At 50.2% G+C, this 22,450-nt stretch overlaps 1 protein-coding gene across 2 annotated transcripts in view; it reads right to left on the bottom strand.

Moving 5' to 3' along the window:
- The window catches only part of STXBP1 (syntaxin binding protein 1), a 60,882-nt gene extending 43,987 nt beyond the window's left edge, over window positions 1–16,895 (bottom strand). Inside the window, exon 1 of one of the 2 annotated variants that reach the window (XM_044992583.1) lies at window positions 16,738–16,895. In XM_044992583.1, the coding sequence (XP_044848518.1) occupies window positions 16,738–16,774 (37 nt within the window). In that variant the 5' untranslated portion in view covers window positions 16,775–16,895. The remainder of the gene's footprint in view (window positions 1–16,737) is intronic. The other variant, XM_044992584.1, reaches the window with a different exon arrangement.
- Window positions 16,896–22,450: the final 5,555 nt, after the last annotated feature.

Below are 22,450 nucleotides of genomic sequence, written 5' to 3'. Positions count from 1 at the left end.
CAGGGGGTTGGATGGGGCAGGAGTCCTAGGGGGAAGCCAGGAAGATGGGGGTTGGATGGGGCAGCGGGGGGCAGTCAGGGGCAGAGGTTCTGGGGGCAGTCAGGGGACAGGGAATGGGGGGGGGAGTGGATGGCGCAGGGGTCCTGGGAGGGGCGGATAGGGGTGAGGAGCTGCCTGCATGGGCAGAACGCTGCTGTCAGGCAGGGGAGTGGGCTGCTGGGTGGGGTGGGTTAGAGCCTATGCTCCCTCCTGAATGTTCAAGGCTGGATCTAGGCACGCATCCGACAAGACGCTGGAGACAGAACAGAACAGGGACTAAGCTAAAGATGCCTCCCCTTGGGGCCAGGCTACTATGCTCCTCTGGATGGGCTAATCTCTGCCTCTGATCTCTCTGCAGAGGGAAAGGGATCGGGCTACCTTTCCCATTAGCACAGCGGTGAGGCATGTTATACAGCCCTGGGACCATCAAAATCCACATTCCCAGCAGGGTGCAGTCTGGTGACTAACACTGAGCTCCTGCGAACAACAATAATAATACCTAGCTCCTGCCCTCGGTAGATCCCAAAGTGATTTACAAAGGGGTGGGGGGGCCAGTATCACTATTTTACAGATGGGGAAACTGAGGCACAGAGCGGTAACGTGACGTGCCTAGCAGAGGAGTGGCAGACCTAGGAATAAACCCGGGTCTCCTGTGTCCCGGTCTCATGCTCCTTGCACTCTGCTGTATGGCTTCAATGGCATTTGCATATAAGCAGGGCTGGATACGATGCAGTGGGTGCTCTATGGGCGGGGAGAGGATTCCCTAGTGGTGTATGTTAGGCCTCTGGCTCCTAGATGGCTCTGTCCCCTTTGGCATCCTGAGCTCTGTCCCTTGAATAGCAAAGAGGAAACAGAGCTTCCCTCTGTTTCCATGGGGGGAGGATCAGATGCCGCTGGAGACCAGGAAGCACAGAACTGTTAGATGTGCTGCTAGCAGCGAGCAAGCTCAGCTTGGGGTGGAGGATGCCAGAGGGCTGTGCAGCCGGGTCTGTAGGCAGGGCTGCTGGGGAAAGGGATCCTTCGTGCTCATGGCTGGCTCTTCGCTCAGTGTCAGGGGCCAAGCTCAGCATTGGTGCAGGTGCCACTACCTTAGCCTCATTGGGCAGGGTCGTGGCTGGGCGAGGGTTAAACAGGAGCTGGCCAGAGCTCAAGCTGCCCCAGGTTTCTCTGGGAGCCCCCAGGGCGGGCGGGTTCGTTATGGAACTAGAACTCAGGTCAGGGCTTTCAGGGGGTTAGGAGACTGTGCTGAGCGAGCCGGCAGGTCTGGCTTGTGAGTGAGGCCAACTCCCTTCCCCAGGGCTGGATCTAGGGGGGCAGGAGGGGGAAGCCTACCCCAGCTAGGGAGTCCTCCCTGTTTCAGCCCAAAGCAGAGGAGTCTCCCCCTTCTCAGCGGGGTCCCTCCTGGACTTTTCCATCTCATTCACACCCAAGGTTCAAGAGGGCGCAACCTCCGCCCCCGTGAGCCCAACGTGGAGAAAAGGTTCACAGAAACCCCTGCGAACCAGAACCACGGAGCTAGGCCCAGAGAATCCATCTCAGGCATCTGGCTTCGCTGCAGAGATTTCCAGCCAACCCAGTCGTGGGGCTGGGAGTTGCCTCGGCAGGAGGGATGGTAACAGCTGTGAACTTTACCCTGGCTATGGGCAGAGCTGGGAACCACGCCCACTCTAGAAGCAGGGGCGTTGCTGTCTAGGAGAAACCCCTTGGGCTCGATCATTGGGACAGGCGTGCTGAAGCTAAGACCACAAACTGCGTCTCCTGCACCTGACCTGTGAGGAAAGGATAGTTTCCAGGTGATCCCCTGTTTGCATCTCCAGCAAGCAGAATGGCTGAGGCGAAGGCAGAGAGAGACGCTGAGGTTTTCCAGCTTTCTAAACAAACGGATGCTTAGGAGGCCGTGATTCAGGGGTCTCCAAGGAAGTGAATTAACTATCGCTCCGTGGCTTCTGCACGGGATACGGCCACATCCTGTCTGAAGAAGCCCCAGAACCCACATGCCAGATCAGACTAATCAGTTCAAATATATATTTGCAACCATCTTTTATTAAGATCTTTGCTGGCTTTACAGAGAGTTAGGATGTTCCTGGGGTTAGGATACTAGCCTAGGTTTGGGAGAGCCAGGTTCAAGTTCCTGTTCTGCCACAGACTCTCTGTGTGACCTTGACCAAGTCCCTTAGGGCCAGACTTTTAAAGGTCTCTAGGTGCCTAGATAAGCACTGGGCACTTGTGAACATCCCACTAGGCATTAGCCACCTGAATACCTGTACCTGGGGGCACAGGGGATTTCATTCTCCACTGGGTTCCAGATGAATCCTGCCTTATACAAACTGCCAGGGGAGAAACGTCTCCCCCGTCACACACGCCATCTCCCTCCGGTCCAAAAACAATAACGCCCCCTCCTGGCACCAAGCTGAGTCATCCTTTCCCAGCCCCATCTCTCTCCCCGCAGGTAGCTTTGTGCATGCTGCAGGTGGCTGGGGGGCACAACGGGCAGCTGTGTCTGAGACAGAAAGCTGGAAATCAGCCTGGGGGCTTGGATCCAGTCTCTCTGTGCATGTGAGAGAAAGCAGGGATCGTGGATCTAAAAGGGGACATCTCATCTCCTTCCCCCTCCCCCTCTTCCCTTGGTGCCAAGGAGCTTGGCCGGACTGCACCCAAATTCACTACTCCTGGACCCATCGCTGGTCCTAATATTGCCAGGGCGAGAGGATGATCCTGTTTGGTCTCCGGCTGTGGCTCTGCTCTCCCTGGGAGGAGCCAGCCCCACAGAGCTGCTGCTGTAGCAGTGGGCTGCAGTATTTTTCCCTGGCATTGCAGTGGCTCCCGGAGCAGGCGTCTGGCTGATGGCTGGGCTCTAGCTGTGTGGGCAGAGGCCTCGCCCATCCTGCAGACAGAGTCTGCATCGTCTTTCCTCTCCAAGAGACCCCTCTCTCCCTCACACCACTGCGGGCAACTTCTCATAGGGTGGGCTGGCAGATCACGCCAGGACTGAGAGGCTGCCATGTGCTGGCACTGCCCAGGGCATGGGGGGGGAGAGAGAGAGAAGGGATCTGAGATGGCATAGGACTGTCTTAGCAGCGATTCAGGTTCTGTGGAACCCTGTGCAAAGGACGGGGCCCCACCCACCTCACCCACAGCCAGGCCTATTTCTGTGTACCCACCACAACCCCTGCCTGCCTGCAGCCCCTTTCTCCTCCGACTGCAGCAACTCCCCCTGCCCCTGTCCGTGGGCTCCCACAGCAGGTGCCTGAGGAAACCGGCCAGAACTTGAACCTGGGGCACAGACAAGAGAGCCAGCCGAGCGGAGAATGCAGTGCCAGCAGCGGAGTAGCTGGCAGATCCTGTGTGCAAGGGCCTCTGGCTCCCACATGCCCACAGCGAAGGTGCCCAGACCTGAGGATGCCAAGGCCGCGACGCCCCTGGCTGCTCCTGGGGTATTGCTGGGACTTGCTCGTCAGTGGCCTGCCCTGCTCCTTGCAAGGTGCATCGCCGTGTTCGGAGCTGGTTAGTGGGAGGGTGCTGGAGAGGGGGATCGCTGGCACGCCTTATCCTCTGGCTCAGTGCTGCCTGGCAGGAGCCATTTTGACCCTTCGTGAGCCTCCTTTTGTCAGTGGAGCTCTGGGGGTCGGCAAGAGCAGCCCCCGAATGCACAGGTTTGGAGAGAACAAGCTGGCCGGGGGAGGGATTCTGGCTTTGCAGCCCTGGTGGAGTCCTCTCAGTGCACCGAGTCCCCACTGCCAACCTGCCCCAGGCCCTGCAGGCTGTGGATGGGCGGCTGTCTCTGGCAGGTCAACTGCCAGCCTTAGTACCTGCAGGCAGTTTCCTCCTCCACCACCCTGCAAGCTGCAGTCTGTTTGATCCTAGCTCCGAAGATCTGCCATGAGCCATCCGAGTGGTGTCTGCCTGCCGTTCCATCGGATGCAGTGCTGCATCTGCTGCCCGGTGACAGCTCTAAGTCAGAGGTTTAGGGCAGGCCCCTTAAACTGCCTTCACTGTCCACCAGCTCCTTAGTTAAGGGAGCTGTTAAAAGTGCCCCTCTGAGCTCTGGCAGGGCTGCGGGCAATTCAGTGCACTCTCCTGGCTGCTGCACTGTCCCAGATAGAACACATCTTTTTGCTTTATGCAGTCCAAGGCACCAGAGCCACTGCCAGGCTCACACCCTGCAGCTAGAATAATAACAATAATAGTGATGCCTAGCTCGTCTATAACACTTTCCAGCCACAGATCTCAAAGCGCATTACCAAGGAGTTCAGTGTCATTATCCCCATTGTACAGGTGGGGAAACTGAGGCACGGAGGTGCCGTGACTTGCCTAAGCAGAGCTAGTCTGTTACACAAACGGCTGAAAGCAGCTCCCAGGTTTGGGCTGAGGCAATTTTGTTCAGATTTATTTACTCCTTGTCCTGTGTGGGACAGAGCTAGCACTGCCCCTTCTGCACCAGATCAGCCCACTGAGATTTACGATGGCCTCTGGTGCCAGCCAATACAAGCAGAGGATTCCTGAAGCCCACTGCCTGCTTCAGTGAAAGCAAAGAATCCATCGGCATTCTTCAGGGCAATTGTGAAATCTTCGGTAGAGAGGAGGCTGGAAACCCTTCCTGACCCCACAACCTATACCCTGAAGCATGAGATTTGTTTCAAATACCCATGTCTCTGGCACCTTAGAGGCAGAAGGCCAGTGCTCAAGTGCTTCAGTCTCCCTAGCAATCCTGGTGTCCAACATAACCAATGCTCTTGACATGTGCATTTAAACACGGGGGGTTTGTTTCTGTCTTTCTGGCACTTAGCGAGCAAGTCCTGGCCGCAGCTTGAAGCCCAGTGACTGACAGGCAGGATACCAGATTGGAGGGACAAGCAGACTGCTTTGATCTGGCATATCCAGTGTGGCTGTATGGAATGGCATTATGGCCCTCGCCTCAGGACCTCCACCTCTCTGACCACAGGAAAATCAGCTGTCAAGGCAGCTGTTGGGAAAGGCCTTCAGCCAGCGCACGTCAGAGGCTGGGGAGATGTAGGGTGGGGGACAGAGAGGGCAAGTGTCTGGCTTCATTTGATAAAGATTTGGGTTAATTACAGCGATACCACCTCCGGGCTCGGTGCACCCTTGTGGGAGCAGGAGAGGGGTGATGAGTGGCAGAGGTGGGGCGCACTCAGCCTGCAAGGAGGCTGCCCCCCCCCTCTCCCCCAAGACCACTCAATTTTTCACAGAACAAGCCAGCCAACCGGCAAAGGGGCTGATCCTCTCAGAGACTCCCAGCCCTCAAACACAGCCTTGGTCAGAACCGGCCACTTCCTGAAGGCTGGATGATCCTGGCCTGGGAATGAGGGATAAATTGATGCAGGCCATAGCGCAGCAAGCGGAGTGCTGCCTGCGTGCGTGTGTGCTGCATGGGCAGGAGTCTGCAGTACTTCGAGTGAGCATTTTTATCCCCAAAGGAGCCCTGGATGGCCGAATACCCCAAACCCCCAATACTCTAGGCCTCCCCAAGTACTGCAGTACCCTGAGGCCCCCAGTACTACAATACCCCAGCCCCCCAGCACCTCCAATACTACAATACCTCAGTCCCTCAGTACTGCAGTACCCAGATACCCTGCAGCGAACCCAAGACATCCATAGCAATAGATCACATCCCTTGCACTGCTGCAGCTGAGGCACACTCCGGGGGAGCGAATGGCAAAGGGTTGCAGGAGAATCCCGTGTGAAGGGGAAGGGAGAAGAATCAGAGAGCGGAGTTACTGGGAGGGTCCGGCTGGATTCGTGGGGCAGGCCTGCGCTGCAGAATTCCAGGAGTGCCCCATGTCCAGCACCGCATGTCTGCGAGGCGGGGAGCGGGTGGGACATGTCAACGCAGGTGACTGTGCCCACTGTGCCAGTGTATGGATGAGAGATATCTCCTGCTCCAGGGCCCAAAACACAGAAATCGCAAAGGACCAGAAAGGAGCAAAGACATCGCCTCAGAAAGCGAGCCGGAGAAGCAGCCCCTGACCTTGGGGAGAAAAGAGAGAGACGTCACGCTATGGAGCAGCCTGCCACCAGTTCAGGGAGAACAGCCCTGACAAAGACAGCGGCGCCACAGATGCTAGAAAGCCTTGTCCTGGAAACACTGCACCCATCTGGGCCCTGGAGACCCTGCCTCATTTTGAAATTCTGGCAACCCTTGTCCAGCTTGCTGTGCCCGCTTGGTCCGACGGGGCTGAGGCGGGGTGTGTGGGCACAGCAGATGCGTGGAGAGAGCACAGGTGGATGCATGGGTGAGATGTGCCAAGCTTAGGGAGTGTGCGGGCTTAGGGATAGGGTGGGTGTGCTCTGCATCTGGCCCCGGAGTGGGATATGGGCACTGTTCTCCAGCACAGATCAGAACAGAGCGCAGAACAACTGGAGGAAGGTGGGGACTGCTCAGCTAGCAGCTCTCCTCTGCGGCTATGCAGCAGCCACCGCACATACAAGCTCCCAAAACTCTAGTAGCTCCAGGTGAGTTATAGTCAGAGGATACTAGAGCCCAATGGGACCTGGATTCAGGAGTGGGACCCCCGGGCACTACCACAATACAAACAATGAAGAATTGTAGGGTCTGAAATGGCGGGGAGGTGCCTTGGACCCTTCCTGCCGACCCCTCGGCTGGGAGAAGTCATCTCACCTGGGACAATGTTCTAGGGAGGAGGGATAGCTCAGTGGTTTGAGTATTGGCCTGCTAAACCCAGGGTTGTGAGTTCAATCCTTGAGGGGGCCACTTAGGGCTCTAGGGCAAAAATTGGTCCTGCTAGTGAAGGCAGGGGGCTGGACTCAATGACCTTTCAAGGTCCCTTCCAGTTCTAGGAGATTGGTATATCTCCAATTATTACCTTTTTTTTATGACTGGGAAGCGGCAAAACAAGATGCGCTGATGAACTTCCTGTCTGGGTGCCCAGCAGAGTGAGTGTCTATTAATGACTTTAATGGAACGACTCTGTATTTACACCATTGTAAGCAAGAGAAGAATCAAGCCTATTATCTTTAATATTATGCAGATGGGTGGGACAGGGTGGAGCAGCCATTTACTGCCCTCTACTGGCGGTCCTGCTGCCTTGGCACCCTAAGAAGCTGTCCTTATGGAAGAGAAAAGCAGCAAATTCAGACCTCCAGGAGTTGCCTAGAAAGGCCTCCCAGGATCAGCTGCTGGTGGAACCAGTGAGACTTGGTCCTTCAGTGGCTAGAGGGCCTGGAGTATTCGCAGGCCAATGAGAGGCCAGCAGGCCAGATAAAAAGAGTTGGCTGCTACTATCTAAAGCAGTTTTACATGAGGCTGGGACAGGGCAGGGAGGCTCTCCTTGTCTTAATACAAGACACCTTGGTCAGGTGCCTTTTGGCTGGCCCAGAGAAGGACTGTTAATAAGTACTTTAATGCCCAAGCGGCCATCTTGAGGTAAGTGTTAACCTTAATTTTGCAGAAAATAAATTAACTTGTTTTACTGGATGCCTCAGGTGAGCCTGTGACAGTCAGATATAACTAAGGTCATAGAAAAAAATGTTTTTGGTGTCCATTTCATCCCACGACACTGGATGTTATCATCATCTGCCTGCTTGTATGGCCTCACCACTCTGGGTCTGTTATCCTCAGGCCAAGCTGCTCTTAAATTTCTCTTTCTGTTTTTACTAAGAATGAGGGAAAAAAGCGAACTGCTACAATTTCACTTCTGTAACTTATAGAAAAATAACACTAATCCAAATGGCTAAGGGCGAGTATTTCTCCTCTGTTATTGATTACCCTTTTTATTGATGGTCTTCACCACTCTTGAGAGATAAGGTCTTAAATAAGTGATGGGGACAACTCATAGGGCTACAGCCAGCTCACTAGCTATCTTGCATGTATCTTCCAGTCCGTCATTCTTTCTGAATTAATTTGCCTCTCTGGGTGATTTGCATGGCACTAAAGTGACTGACTGGATAATTTAAAAGTTAGCAATGAGGTGGCCTATAAGAAATAAAACTGGAATGTCACCCCAGGAGGCCATGTATTTTATTTATAACAGCAATGCAGAGCAATCTTTCATGGAGCCTTTCAAATGAGTACCGTTTGCTTGACATAGGGTCTGATCCTCCCACCATTAGCATCAATGGCAAATCTCCAGTTGACGTTGATGGTGCAATAGTGGCACTGTTAGAAAAGTGGGCTCAATACCTCACACAGGGGTAGCACTGTAGCACTTCAGTGTAGACACTGCCTACACCGATGGGAGGGGTCCTCCAGTCGGTGTTGTTAATCCATTTCCCTGAGAAGCAGTACCTAAGGGGACTGAATAATTCTTCTGTCTACACTGGGCGTTAGGTTGGCTTAACAACATCTCACAGGGGTGTGGATGTTTCACACCCCTGAGAGACATAGATATGCTAATGCAAGTTCCCAGTGTAGACCAGCTCTCAGTTAAGCCATATTAACTCTAGAGCAGAGCATGAGTGTGTAACCAAAGGCAGAATTTGCCTCAATATGTCTAATTTTACATCTACAGATGTCCTACTCATGTGATCATGCTACAGAAATAGCCTGAAGCCCATAAGGAAATTAATGGCATGTAAATATATTTCCAAGGGGAGTTGTAAACCAGTGTGCATATCTAATAGGACTGGTAACATAAGAGCAACCTGATTGGCTGATGAAGAATATGATTGGGAGGAGACTCCCAGTTTAGCTACCCAACACTGGCTGTCAACCAATGGGAAAGACTCACTAGGCAAACATGGAGCAACACATTTCACAAGAGCAGTAACACACTTCAGGATGAGGGATACCTGTTCTCAGCGGGCTGGAGGTCCTGGCCTTCAGCCTCAGTTCTTACAAAGAACCAGTGACCATGTGGGTATCCCATGTAACATGCATATCTTGTGACGTGATACAGCTCCCACTTTTCAGATACAGCTATCTAAGAGGGGGGCCCCCGTTACTGTAGTATCTGAACACCCATAGTCACTCCTGTATTTATCCTCACTACACCCCTGTCAGGCAGGGCAGTGCTGTTATCCCCATTGTACAGATGGGAAACTGAGGCAAAGAGAGACTAGTGACTGTAACACTAAGCACCTCTGTATTCACACCCTACACACTATTGTAGTAATCTTTGTACAAAACACACCTTGTGAGGTATCATTTGAAAACTAATAACTTCCTGATCATTAGTATTCTTGTTTGGTGTACATAAGCAATGGGTATTAAGAGTTATAGACGTGCTAGAATGATGACTCAAGTGTGTTTGACCCAGGCATGCCAGGTGAGTTGGTAAACCGGTCTGCCTTAGACAAAGGAACATGTTTTCCCCACTGCGAGTTATTTCCAAAGCACTTTGAAAGACAACGAGAATGTATTTACGTATCATGTAAACAGTCCCATCAAGCTAACAAAGGGTGGAGGCAAACCTCACAGTAACCTCAGGATGGCAGCTGTCTGTCTGTCTCCAACGAAATTAAGCAAGGTGTGACCAGAAATAGTGGAAGCTCTCATTACATAGAAGATCATCAGGGGGATGGGAAGCCCACAGGAAGGGAAAAAACAGCTTGAGGTCATCCTGCCTCTTAAAACAAAGTCATTGAACTTTGGAAGATATAAGCAAGGGCAGAAACCATCTTTGGCATCCAACACTAGCCAGCCACAATGGAACAGAGCTCTTGCAAGCCAAGAAAGATGGGTCCTTCAACCAAGCGTGGGTTTAAAGTCTCTGGAAACTGAATATAGGTGAGAAACCATCTTTCACCAAGCTTGTACTTTGTTAGATTAAGTTTTAGATGCGTGTTATCATTTTTATTTGTTTGTAATCCTTTCTAACGTCATTTCTTTTACTTGGCATCACTTAACCTATGTCCTATATTTAATCATTTTGTTTTACTATTAATCTAAACCACTAGCGCTGTATTGGAATTAAAGTGACTTGTAACTTCAGTTAATGTGGCAAGCTAGTGGGGTTTGTGTTTTTTAGAGGAACAAATGAACCTTATGATTTCTCTACACTATCTAGGAGAGAGCTGGACATTGCAGACCACAGGGTTTTGAAGAAATCCAGGACTTGGGAGTGTGTTGGGGTCACCTTGCTGGTTGTAACCAAGGCTGGTGCAAGCCAGAGTGACAGTGGTGTGTTGCTGGCAGGCTGCTAGAGTGTTTCTGGACGAGGGCTGTAGCTATACAGAGATACTCAGGGTACGACCTGCATACTTGTTGCTGACGATGAATATCCCAGGTAGGGTGTTACAGCAGCAAAGCATTTGAGGATAGCCTAATTCTGGAAATTAATTTGGCAATTGATCTTTGATCAGCAGGTAAGTATGCCCAATGGTCTGTGATGGGATGTTAGATGGGGTGGGATCTGAGTTACTACAGAGAATTCTTTCCTGGGTGCTGGTGGGTGAGTCTTGCCCACATGCTCAGGATTTAACTGATCGACATATCTGGGGTTGGGAAGGAATTTTCCTCCAGGGAAGATTGGCAGAGGCCATGGAGGTTTTTCACCTTCCTCTGTAGTGTGGGGCACGGGTCACTTGCTGGAGGATTCTCTGCACCTTGAGGTCTTTAAACTACAATCTGAGGACTTCAATAACTCAGACATAGGTTAGGGGTTTGTTACAGGAGTGGGTGGGTGAGATTCTGTGGCCTGCGTTGTGCAGGAGGTCAGACTAGATGATCATAATGGTCCCTTCTGACCTTAAAGTCTGAGTCTATTAACAGATTATTCGTGATCCCTCATAAACAATCTATTATACCATTTATATACCTCAGAAATCGGCTCAATGCATGTTCTCTAAGCCTAAATTTATTATTCCCTAAGCATGTCCATTATTTAAAGCAGACTCCATTGACTTAGGAACAGTGGGCAGGCAGTCACTTGGTTTAATGCACAGATAACACCTCATTCTTAAAGGCAGAGCCCAGCCCTGCAACATTTACTCTACCAAAGAAACCTCAATAACCGTTAAAGGATCAGCCCCAATGCCCTTAAACAGACGGACTTACTATTTAGTGTCTCCAGTTTAGTGTCTTGAAAGTTTATTCTTCCAACTGGATTCATTCCTTCACCTGCTGTTTATCTGAAAAAACTTTGTGGTATTTTAAGTCTGGCTTCACAGAAAACGATCCTGTTTTTAACACATGGTCACTGAGATGCGAGTTCCAGTGTGCCACACGTGTATTAAACATAGGTTATAGGCTACCTCCTGCTCTCTCCCTGAACTCACCAGCAGAATTCCAATCAAGGTCAAGGGGATCAGGAGCAGTTTTTTCAACCTCCTGGTGAGTTGCCCCTCCTGGTTACTAAGCCCGAAGAGCCATTGCAGGAATGCAGGACCATCTTTACCCTGTACAGAGAGTGGTGCAAATGCGCCATAGATTTAATCACCACCGGGCGTTCCTTAATGCTCCTGCGGCACGGCGTGGAAGGGCAGATTTTCAAAAGCACTCAGCATGTCGGGAGCGGAGCACTTTGAGAAATCTGCCTGAAATCATGGGCACTGAGCACTTGGAAAGCCGATCGGAAGGGTTACTTGCAGTCTCTCATCACCCACAATGAAGTCGTCTTGGTTTTGTGTGTGCTGGTCTGAAACAGACCGTGCATATTTCTGCCCAAATGCCAAAACCCAGGGAAAACGTTGTGGCAGTACTGCGGGGGGGAGTGGATCGTAACACGTCCTGGCTTTAGGGAGATGCAGAGCTCTCTCTTTTTAAACTACAGTGGGGAGGTTGGGGGGGGGGGATAAAAAGGGAAATTAAACCCAAAAAGTCTTATAAATTAGAAAGAAATGTCAGGTTCCATGTTGGGAGCTGTCACTGCAGCCATAATTTCCTTTGTTATAGCTAATGTGTTGGGGGAGGGGACACGCAGCCAAATGCAGAATCCGTGCATTCAGTAACACCTCAGCTGTGATACTCAAGGGCTGGTTCTCCCCGGCCTGGCACCTTGGGTGGTCAACGAGCCTGTGCAAGTGGGTGTTGAAGGCTAAGAAATCAGAATTCTCTATTCGGGATGGTGGCAAGTGGCCACATGCTCTCGCACAGGTATAAGGCCCAGATCCTCAAAGGTATTTAGACACCTGACTCCCACTGACTTCCATGGACATTAGAAACCTTGAGATCTGGGCCTAAATAACTACCCACGGGGTAAGGCAGTGACGAATCCGCCCATTCGCCACTATTCTGGCCAGCTTGTCAAGAGGGCTCCGTTCCAACGTACCCAGCATGCTGAGCACTTTGAAAAATCTCTCCCACGGGGGTGAGTTATGGATGGCCTGCCAGCCCTGGGCACTTGATCTTTTGTGTGTCTATAAGAACAGTTTCTCGGGTTGTATAGACGTATGGGAAGAGAAGGAGCGTCTGTGTGCGTGCCAAAAAAATGAATACGCCGCTAAGGTTTAATTCTTTTAACAATCCCAACATGTGAGCGTTCGGCGTCCTACAGCACCATTAGCGTGAGCACCCTGTACCTCTTGTATATATTTGCGGCTTTCACTTGAAAAGCATGAACAGTGAGAAAGCCAGACATCTAACAAGGAAGCTTAAATAGCGGATGTTACATATGGGCAGCGTGGTTGCAGATACCTTGATGGAGATTTCCCAGGCAATTTAGGGGATTCTTGACACACGGCTTCTATTCATTCTAATAATAAAGGTGTCTAATATATTCCTTTATAGTGTCTCTTTAAACAAAGGTCGTTGTAACAATGGTTTTGTTACAGGGCAAGGGTTTGTAAACTTCTCAAAGGGCCCTGAATAATTTTTAAAGTGTCTAAATGCCCAAAACTGTTTGCAAATTTCAGTCCTTGCCTTTGCACTTCCAGTGGGACACAAGGGTTCATTTTTTTAAAAGAAACAATAATAATAAACAGGAAATTAAATTCAAAGAGAAGAAAGAGACTCATAGGAGTGTGCAATCGCTGAGGGCAATGGAGCTGGCACAGTGTTTACAGCCTGCTCTCCTTTAGCTGCACTGTTAACCCATAACCACTTCAGCGAGGCACTGGGGAACCTCTACGAAATCAGCGGAGGAACAGGCTGGCAGTCCCACCCAGTTGGCCTAAGAGAGGTGCAAAGAAGCAGACTGCCAACAGGCCAAGGGAGGAAGAAAATAGTGTAGGACCCTAGCTGGGGAGGAGATGACCAGATGGTCATTACTCTGCCAGGTATTCCAGGCCCATTGTATTCAGCGACACAAAGGCCGAGATTTGAAGTAAATGTGAGAGGCAGGCTGAGAGGTCCAGGGGACTAGGCAGAGGATGGGATGAGGCAGGAGGTGGGCAAAGATTTCTAAGCGGCACGGAAGCTCATGATCCCCAACTCATCTGCTGTGCACCTCGACACACTCCTGCCTGCTTAGCACCGCCCCTTCTACTTGTTGGAAGGCCAACATGGTTTAAAAACAATCACAGCAGCTCCACTAGGCGCCATCGTTGGCCTTTAAAAGATAGGGACAAACCTGGGTCAAACAGGGCAGCTGGCAAATATGGTAACTTCTCCCCACCCACCCCACCCCCAAAAAAAGGTGGACAGGAGTTTCATAAAATGGTGATGGAAGGGGCTGGGAATCAGGATTTAACCGTCACTGGACTCAGATACGCTGGAGAGATTTTACTCAGAATTTACAAGACGCCCGTGGGCAGAGGCCAGACCTGGAAAGTTTCATCCAGGAATGTGATTTCTTTTTTTTCTGGGGGGAATTATGAGACTATTTTGCAACTGCATGGGCTTCATGGTGTTTGCTCTCAAACACAACACCGGGTGGGTGGAGGGGGTGATGTGCTGGATGGAATGGCCCCAGAAAAGGTATCATTGTGACACGAGTTGGCTGCGAATTCAGAGGCAAGTCTATAAAGTTATCACCAAGGGCTAGAGGGAAGCCAGGCCCGGTGCCTTTCTTTGAAGGGTGGGGCCGTGTAAAAGCAGGAGCCACGGCAGGATGAGGCTGTGTTGCCTTCTCCACTCAAGAGGAAACCCAGTCTGTGCACAGGATCAACGGGTGGGCTAGGGATCAGGACAACTGTTCTCCGTGGCATCACCACCACCACCAGAAAAACCTCCTCTGCATCCCAGCCCACAATTATCTTCATAGTCAGCATTACCTTGCAAGTGTGGGCAACTGCACAGTGAACCCAGGGGAGAAGTCCTGCAGGAACCATTGTGGTGAGGAGGCAAGGAGGACGCACAGGACTCCCACGCACAGAGCTGGGACCTATGGTCAGGGGATGAGCTCCCCCTCCCAGACAGGACAATTCCAAGGAAATGGAGAGCAAACTCTCCCCAGGGCCTTGATCCTACAATGAGAGCTCTCTGTAGGCAGAATCCCAAGCCCCAATGAAGTCAACAGGGGTCAGTCTGCATGGAGCTCTCTGGACGATCACAGTCCAAATTACCTGTGTCCTATGCAGCATTTCCCTGCACAGGGAGAGAATCTAGCGCTAGTATTTATAGATACCCAGACTTCACAGATAATCTTGTATTAGAGGGACACCCAGCTACTGGTTGTCTTTTACAGATTACAAAAGCTCTTTTGAGGGAAGAACAGTGCAGTTTGTTATAAAAAGCCTGAAGCACAGAGTTTTGCCTTCAGTCAGATGCCCAACACGGTTGTTAGAACAAGAAAGTGTGTGTGACTTGCGATGGTTATTCAAGCAAAGAAAGAAAACATGTAAAAAGTCAACATCTTTAGCTTACAGCTACTGGTCTTTGTTCAAGGAATGGAAGGTCCAGAAGATACATTTAGATTGTGGCCTTTGGGAGTTTTGACTGAGGAAGGAGGGTCGGATGAGACCTTTAGTTTTTCCAAGGAATGCTGTTAAGGAACGCAGTGATACATTGTGCATCATGTCGGTTTCATAACCTACTTTTCACACGCCAGAGAGTGAAAGAGGACAATCTAGTGCAAGAGAATTAAATGCAGCAAAATATTTTAAATTCCACCTCACCCCCCTCCAGGATTATCTTGCAGCAGCAGAACCAAAGGATTTTTTTTTTCCCTTGACGGAGATGACCAAGCCTGCAGATGAGCTGTAGGTTTTTGGAAAATGAAAGCAAAGCGAGACTGGCGCAGAGCTGTCTCTTAGCTCTCTGGGCAGGTGATTTCTTGGAACAAAGCAGGACATAAATCTAATGGGATCATCCCATGAAACAGTCACACCACCGCACTTCAGCCACATCATCTGCAGACTGGAGCCAATGCTGTGGTGTGGAGGACTGTTAAATAAGAACCTGCCTGCTTAATGCACAAAGCTCCAGAAGCGCTTTCTCTGTATCTAGAGCTATTAGAATCTACATGTACATTCTCCCATTCCCACTGCTAAGCAAAAAAATAATTACACAATGAATTTTTTAGGCGACATTTGCCTGGTTTCCATTTAAATAAATAATACAATGTTAATTAATTTCAAGAGAGCGAAGGATTTATATGGTTCAGGGCAGAGGGTACTCAAAGGAAGTTGTCACCATTTTATACCATATTTGTCGTTAGTTGTTTAGGCATAAAAGTTTCTCAATTTAATTATTATGGCATGAGGAATGCAGGCACTCTGTACAGGAACTCCCCACCTGCATAAGCTCTACAAAGAAGAACCCCTTATTTAGATACTAAAAATAACATCATCTTGGGGGGGGGGGATCTAAGATTTTTTTCTCCCCCAAATCTAAAGATCATCAACCGTGAGCCAAAAATAGCACCTTGGATTCATACACAAGAGCTTAAGTTCCCCCACCACCACCACCACAAATCAGAGCAACCGCACAAAGAAATACCCTGGTTGCCAAAGCCCCTAGCTCAAAGCCTAGAGAAGATTCAGCCTTTATTTGAACCATTTCTTCGGGTAGCTGGACCAGCCTCCCCCTCCTCGGGGGAATGTTCCTGATGGGAAGGGAAGGCTGGGCGCTGCTTGCATGGTATTGTTTGATGTTTTGGGGTGGGAGGGGGGAGTCCAGAAGGCTTTGCCCTGACACTGCAGGATCTGGCGTAGCAGCAAGGGCTTCCTCTGCCTGCGCAAAATAACGCAGCCAATTTTGGCGAATGAGCCTGTAATTTTGTATTTATTTATTATTGGCCCAGGCAGAGATCACCTCCTCCCCCCCACCCCCATGCCTGGAGGCTCTGGGGAATCATTGGGGATTTATTTATTAATTATTGTTTATTATTATCATCATTCCTGTTATTATTTATTGGCATAATCAGGCGACCGGTATCTGCTGGACAAAGCCACTAGGACCCAGAGCCTGGGGAAATGGATCAGCTTGCTTTCCCTTTCCATCTCCCTCCCCCAGCACTGCAGAAAAATCCCAACCGCCCCCCTCCCTCACTCAAACCATGGTAACACCCCCCCCCAGAGGCCCCCATTTCCCCCTGTAGGGCTCCAGTTTCCTCTCCTGCCCCCTTTCCCTCCCCCCACCCCCCAGCTGGTTGATCCTGCCTGCAAGGGTCCGGATTGCGCATCGGCAATTCCACACATCCCCCCCCCACCCAGGTCCGTTTTCTGTTTCCCCCAGCAAACGATTACCAAGACTCTAGTCCATTTTTCCCCATCAGATCCTGCCCCCCCTCCCCGCAAGACACACTCCCACGTCCAAACGGTGGATCTAATCTCCCAGATCCCCAGTGGATCTAATCTCCCAGATCCCTCCCCCCCAGCCCCAGATCCAGCCTCCCCCCGCACAGCCCAGGGAGGGGAGAGATCGGAAAGGGAAACAGATCCACGAGAGAAGCATCCTCTTACTTTCTCCAACCACCGCCTTGAGCCCGAGGGGTGCCATGATGTGCCTTGGCGGGGGGGGGGGTTGGTTGTCTCCCCCTTTTCCTGCCGCGCTCCGCTTTGTGTAAATCCTCTCGCCCTGGCCGCGGCTCTGCTCTCCGCTGCCTGCGGAGGATGGGGGGGGGGGGGGAGGTGTGGTGCTGATGATGATGCTGGGGAAGGGGAGGGGAGGGTGCTCTATGACGTCACCGCCGTGCAGCCCAATCGCCTAGGCGGGTGGGTGCCTCCATCACCGGGCGGCAGGACAGCCCCCAGCCGGCTCCTGCGCCCCCACCTCCGCCCGGGCTCGGTCCGCCCGCGGGCGCCAGGCAGGGCGGCAGGGCGGGCGCTGACCGTGCAGCGCACCGCGGGGCGCTGGAGGGGAGAGCGGGGGAAATCTGCCTGTTAGGAACCGCCCAGCATCAGCCGCAGGGCTAACCCTCCCCGCCACCTACCACGGCTGTCCACACTCGGCTCAGGCTGGGAATGAAGATCGTGGGTCAAATCCCTCCCTTGGGAGAAACCCCTCCGGTTGTAACTGGCCTTACACCAGAGCTGGATGTGCAGCCTGGTCCAAAAGCAGCGCTTTAATCAACCCAACCCCTGTGCTTTTACACCCAGCTGTTCCCCCCGCCCTGGCCCGTGTATTTATTTATTTATTACTTCACCCTGCATTATTTATTGACATGGAAACCTTGCAAAATGCAGCTTTGAAAATTCAATGTTGAACTGTAATTTTGTGTGTGTATCTGTGTATGGGGAGGGGGGGAGGGGGAGAAAGCAATGTAGGTTCAAATAGCTCTGGATAGAGAGAACATCACTGTATTTAGTCCCAGGCTGCATATAAACCAACTCATGTGGATGATTTTTAGATCTATAGGCATAGAGGTTAGTGACACAAGGCAGCACTGGACTTTGCCCCTCACGGCATCCCAGAGCTGCAATTTGTTTTTCTCTCTGAGTAAACCAAAGGGACCCAAGGAAAAAATCCAGCGAGACAGAGGAGAATCTAGCTCAGGGAGCCAGGGCTTCCTCCCAGACTGCAGGGACAAGGCTCTCCAGAAACGGTCCCCAGCCCAAAGACATCTAGGGAAGGGTCTCCCTCATCCATACTGTCGGAGAAAAAGGGGCGGGTCAGAAAGATCTCAATACAACCTCAGAGCTTCATCGCACACATGGCTTCCACTCTGAGGAATTACGAACGAGAAGTTCAGTTCCGCCCCAACACCCAAATGAACAGAGCAGAAAAACAACAGTAACCGGTTAAACAAAACAGCACAAAACCAGATAGTGTTTCCTTATTCTATTAGGGCTTACCTTTAATCATGCTATTCTTAACATATAACACCTACAGCACCAAACAAAACAAACATAAAATAACAAGGGTAAAACAGATAGATGGTGTAAATTCTGCAGGGCTCCCCCATTCTTAATTGCTCACCAAACTGTGACAAATTCCTGTTACCAATTTATCCCTCATGTCAGGTGATCAGACTGACACTGCAGGAGGTTGGGGGAAGAAAACACACCATATAACCAAATTTTAAAGCTTCATTAAAAATAATAAAACAACAATGGAGAGTGTTGGGAATGCTCCCACCTCACTCAGGAAAAATATGAATGCCCCAAGCCTTAAGCCACTTTAATACTCACACATGTCTCACTGGAAAGTTAAGCTTTGCAAATATAATTCCAATTCTGTAACTTGTACTGCCTTTGGTTTGCCTCCGTCTCTATTTTTCCACATCAGCTGAGGCTGAAAGCAGTTTTTCTTTGCACTTAGCATAGTCCGCGCTGATTCTTGACCTTGAACACAAAACAACTTCTCCTTTATCTCTGGGCTAAGCTGAATTTCAAATTAACTCGTTCCTAGACAAATTGCTCACACTGTGTCAGAGGCTTTTCTTTTGTGATTAAAGGCTCCTCTGAGATATATGATCTTATCTAGATTGAAGGTACCTTCTAATGGGCACTGTTTAGATGGATTTTCACGCGTGTGAAGATTCCAATTCTCTAAATACCTGCAGGTTTTAGGACCATAATGTACGTACATGTAATATGCTGGGGTACCCTTAGGGGGTAAGGTGGAATGTTTAGACTGTCCCTTACCCATTTCCCACTTACACACACACAGAGGGTGCCCTGTCCGCGCTAGCGGCTCAGAAACTAAGGATCTTTCCCTACAGGACACTCACACAGGAGAGACTCACAAGGAAGACTACGACTCTCCTACACCTCCCTTCAGCAAAGAGCGTCGGCTAGTCTCTGGGAGACGGCGCCGCTTACTCTGATTGCATCCAGTGAGATGATCAGACTGTCAGTAGCCCACACGGAAGGGAAAGGGGAGGGAAGATGGGTTCACACACGCCTAGACCCAGGCAGCTTCCTCGCCGGACTATGCCAGGCTGAGTCAGCCCACCGTGGGTCGGAACTCCTAAAGATCCACTAGTTACCGGGCTTGCGTTAGAGTAGTCCTGATCATGAGCATTCGCTTCACAGGGTATTCTGGGCGTCTTCCGGTAACAGCCACTCACACTGGTGTACACACACACACACACACACACACACCAAGGCCTCTTTTTTTTTTTTCCTTTTTAACCTTTTTTTTTCTTTACCTTTTTCTTTACCTTTTTTTTTTTTTTTTTTTTTTAACCACGATGCATCTTTACCTGGTCCGGACCAATACCATGAGGCGGTATGACAACCCCTCTTGAGGCGGTAAAAACCCCGCAGCACCGGTGCATTCTAATGCATTTACCTTATGCATTACCTTATGCATTACCTTGTTGGCCAACTCAGCAGTTCCCAATACTGCTATAAACTAACCTTATTGGGGCCTTCCCCCAATACCACTTGCATCTGATCTTGCTGCACAGTCAATAAGTTCAGATGGCGTGAGCCCAACAGAGACAGACGTCCTCACGGACAGTTCTCCTCCGATACCCCAATAGAGATTTCAAAAGGTCTCATACCTCTCATGTGGCGCCATGGGGTTCGAAGGGAAATGATCCGTAGTAGCCGTCTGTGGGTCCGTGGGCGTTGCCATCCCGGACAAGCCCCCAAATTGTTGGAGAAAAACTCAGTTCTCGCTTTTTGTTTGGGTGCAGCAAAATCAAATACTTTATTATTTCTCCAGTAATTACAATGGAGGGAGAGAGTGCCATAGGACACAGGGTCGCCCCAGTCCTGGACAGGTCTCTCCACTGGTAAACAATTACAGCAAGCCTTTATACCTTTGTTACAGACAATTTCTAGCAATAATACAGACAGTAAAAAGCAACAAATACATTTTGTTTATACATAAGCCTTTCTGCTATCTTATTTGTCTCACTCCTAAAAGACGCCAGCCTGCATATTTGCAAGGTCGTAATAACTTTTTACACAGTTCTTTCTTGCTTCTAGAAGTCTCACGTCATTAGGGTTACAGCTAGGCTAACTCTTGCTAACTGACTGACATGCATTAAAATCCCCTTCAAATCCTTATTAATTCTTTCCCTGCTTCCACAATACATAACAGGGTCGGGGTGGGGGGGATGGAGGGGCAAGCTGACCTGGAGAAGATCTACACAGTGGAGCCCTTCCAAGAACTTTCCCCAAAGTGCCTGGTCCTGGATTTTAGACACACAAATTGGTTAGCAAATAAAGCACCGGGCAAGGAGTCAGGAGTGGACCTGCTGTGTAATCTTGGGTAAGTCGCTTCAGTGTTTTATGTCTGTTTCCCTCCCCTTTGTCTGGTCTATGACGATTGTAAGCTCCCTGGGGCAGGGACTGGATTTCCCTGGGTGTTTGTACAGCACCCACCACAATGGGGCCCTGGATTTATCTGGGGCCTCTAGGTCCTACTGCTGTTTTGTTGGTTATTTTATTTTGTGATCCTGTACATATCGCTAGCAAAGAAGGGGAGCTTAGAGTCCAGTACGGCATGTGGGTGGGCGCCTGTGCTCATGCAGACCCCAGTTGGGGCACCATGCAAGTAAAAGGGGTGAGCCCATGCTCAGCCCATTGCAGGATGGGGACCAAAGTGTCAGAGGAATGCAACAGGTGGACAAGACAGACAACCAGTGGGAAGGAGGGAGTAGGGAAGATGGCTTCACAATCAAACCAACAGAGTTTAGCTGAAAGCTGGAACTCTTCCCAACTCTGGATGTGTTCTAGGATTCCTAAACTGTACCTGTATCTATCCCCCATGCGTTGCGCTGTGGTTTTATCATTATTTGTGATGGATTTGGACTTGCTCTGCAATAACTTATGCACACGCGTGTTGAGCTGGTCGTTGGTAAGCTGGTTACATGGTGATTCTACTGGGGTGCTACTTGATGAATATATGGGCTACGTTTAATAGGGGACGGTTGGGAAAAACAAGCAGGAAGGGAAAGAATGGCTCAAGATAAGCCACTTCTCCATGAACATTTCAGAGCTGGTGAGAGATCAGGCCAAGAAGACCGGAAAAGGCTCAGGAACGCAGGAGATCAAAAGCAATCTGGCAGGTTTAAAAGGGAATATGTTCTCAAGAGGGAAGGGGGTGTTTTGAGGAGCCAGGCAGTGCCCATGGTCTGCCTAGGTTACTGGCAGGGGATGGTGATGGGTATAGACCATTGCTTCAAAATCCTTTTTCTTTTGTTAACATAAACAATGCTTTGGTTTAAGAAGGCCATCTGGTCACTGTGTTCATGACTGGTCCCCGATTCCTGAAGGGAGGAATTGCATGGGCTGAACTCGGACAGACGTGTCGGCTGACCCACAGGGGGCTGTAGCCTAGGGCTGGGTCTCTGAGCTGGAGAACTGCAGCATTTCACCCCAGGAGAGGTAAAGGCCTGACACCTGTGGGGACACACTCAGCAAGAGGGCAGCAGAGCAGCTAGGCCTGGAACTGTGACATTCTTTATCATTTGGATTGTGGTACTGTCGAGGAGGCCCAGCCAGGGCCCCTGTTGTGCTAGGTGCTGTACAAACCCAAGACAGAGACCCTTTTCTCGCTAGCTCTTATTTACAGAAGAATGTACATGTAAGGGCTGTACGCCCCTTTGTTCTTCGTTGATCTCCCAGTTGTTACTTGAAGACAAGATCATTATTGTTGTTGGTTGTTATTCACATGATTGCATCGCCCAGGGCCAGGTTCCCATTGTGCTGGGCGTGGAATGAACCCAAAATAAAAAGTAACCCCTGCCAGGGGAGCATACCGGACAAGATATCCAGTCTGCAAGCTGAGCCCACTTATGACTTCCATTAACTTCATTTTGGATAATGGAGAGAGCATTGAACTGGGAGTCAGGAGAACCTGGGTTCATAGAATCATAGAATCTCAGGGTTGGAAGGGACCTCAGGAGGTCATCTAGTCCAACACCCTGCTCAAAGCAGGACCAAACCCAACTAAATCAGCTTTGTCAGTTGCCTGCTGGGTAACCCTGGACAAGTCACTTCCCCTCTCTGTGCCTCAGTTTCCCCATCTGTAAAATGGGGGACAATGATACCGCCCTCCTTTGTGAAGTGCTTTGCGATCTGCTGATGTAATGGACTATGTAAGAGCCAGGTATTATTTATCTATGTTCTTATAACATGCCCATAGTAAATGAGTGCCTCACTCTAATAATTAACAGTAGAATTCTGCCAGCTGTAATGTGGATACAGTGGTGGAGGAAGATTTGATTTACGTCAAATGAAAAACAAACAAAGGAATGCAATGCTGCTTTTGGCCAGT

Source organism: Mauremys mutica, chromosome 18 (genome assembly GCF_020497125.1).
Source record: "Mauremys mutica isolate MM-2020 ecotype Southern chromosome 18, ASM2049712v1, whole genome shotgun sequence".
Taxonomy (NCBI): Eukaryota; Metazoa; Chordata; order Testudines; family Geoemydidae; genus Mauremys; species Mauremys mutica.
Note: the sequence above shows the minus strand (reverse complement) of the source record. Positions and strands in the feature narration are given on the sequence as shown.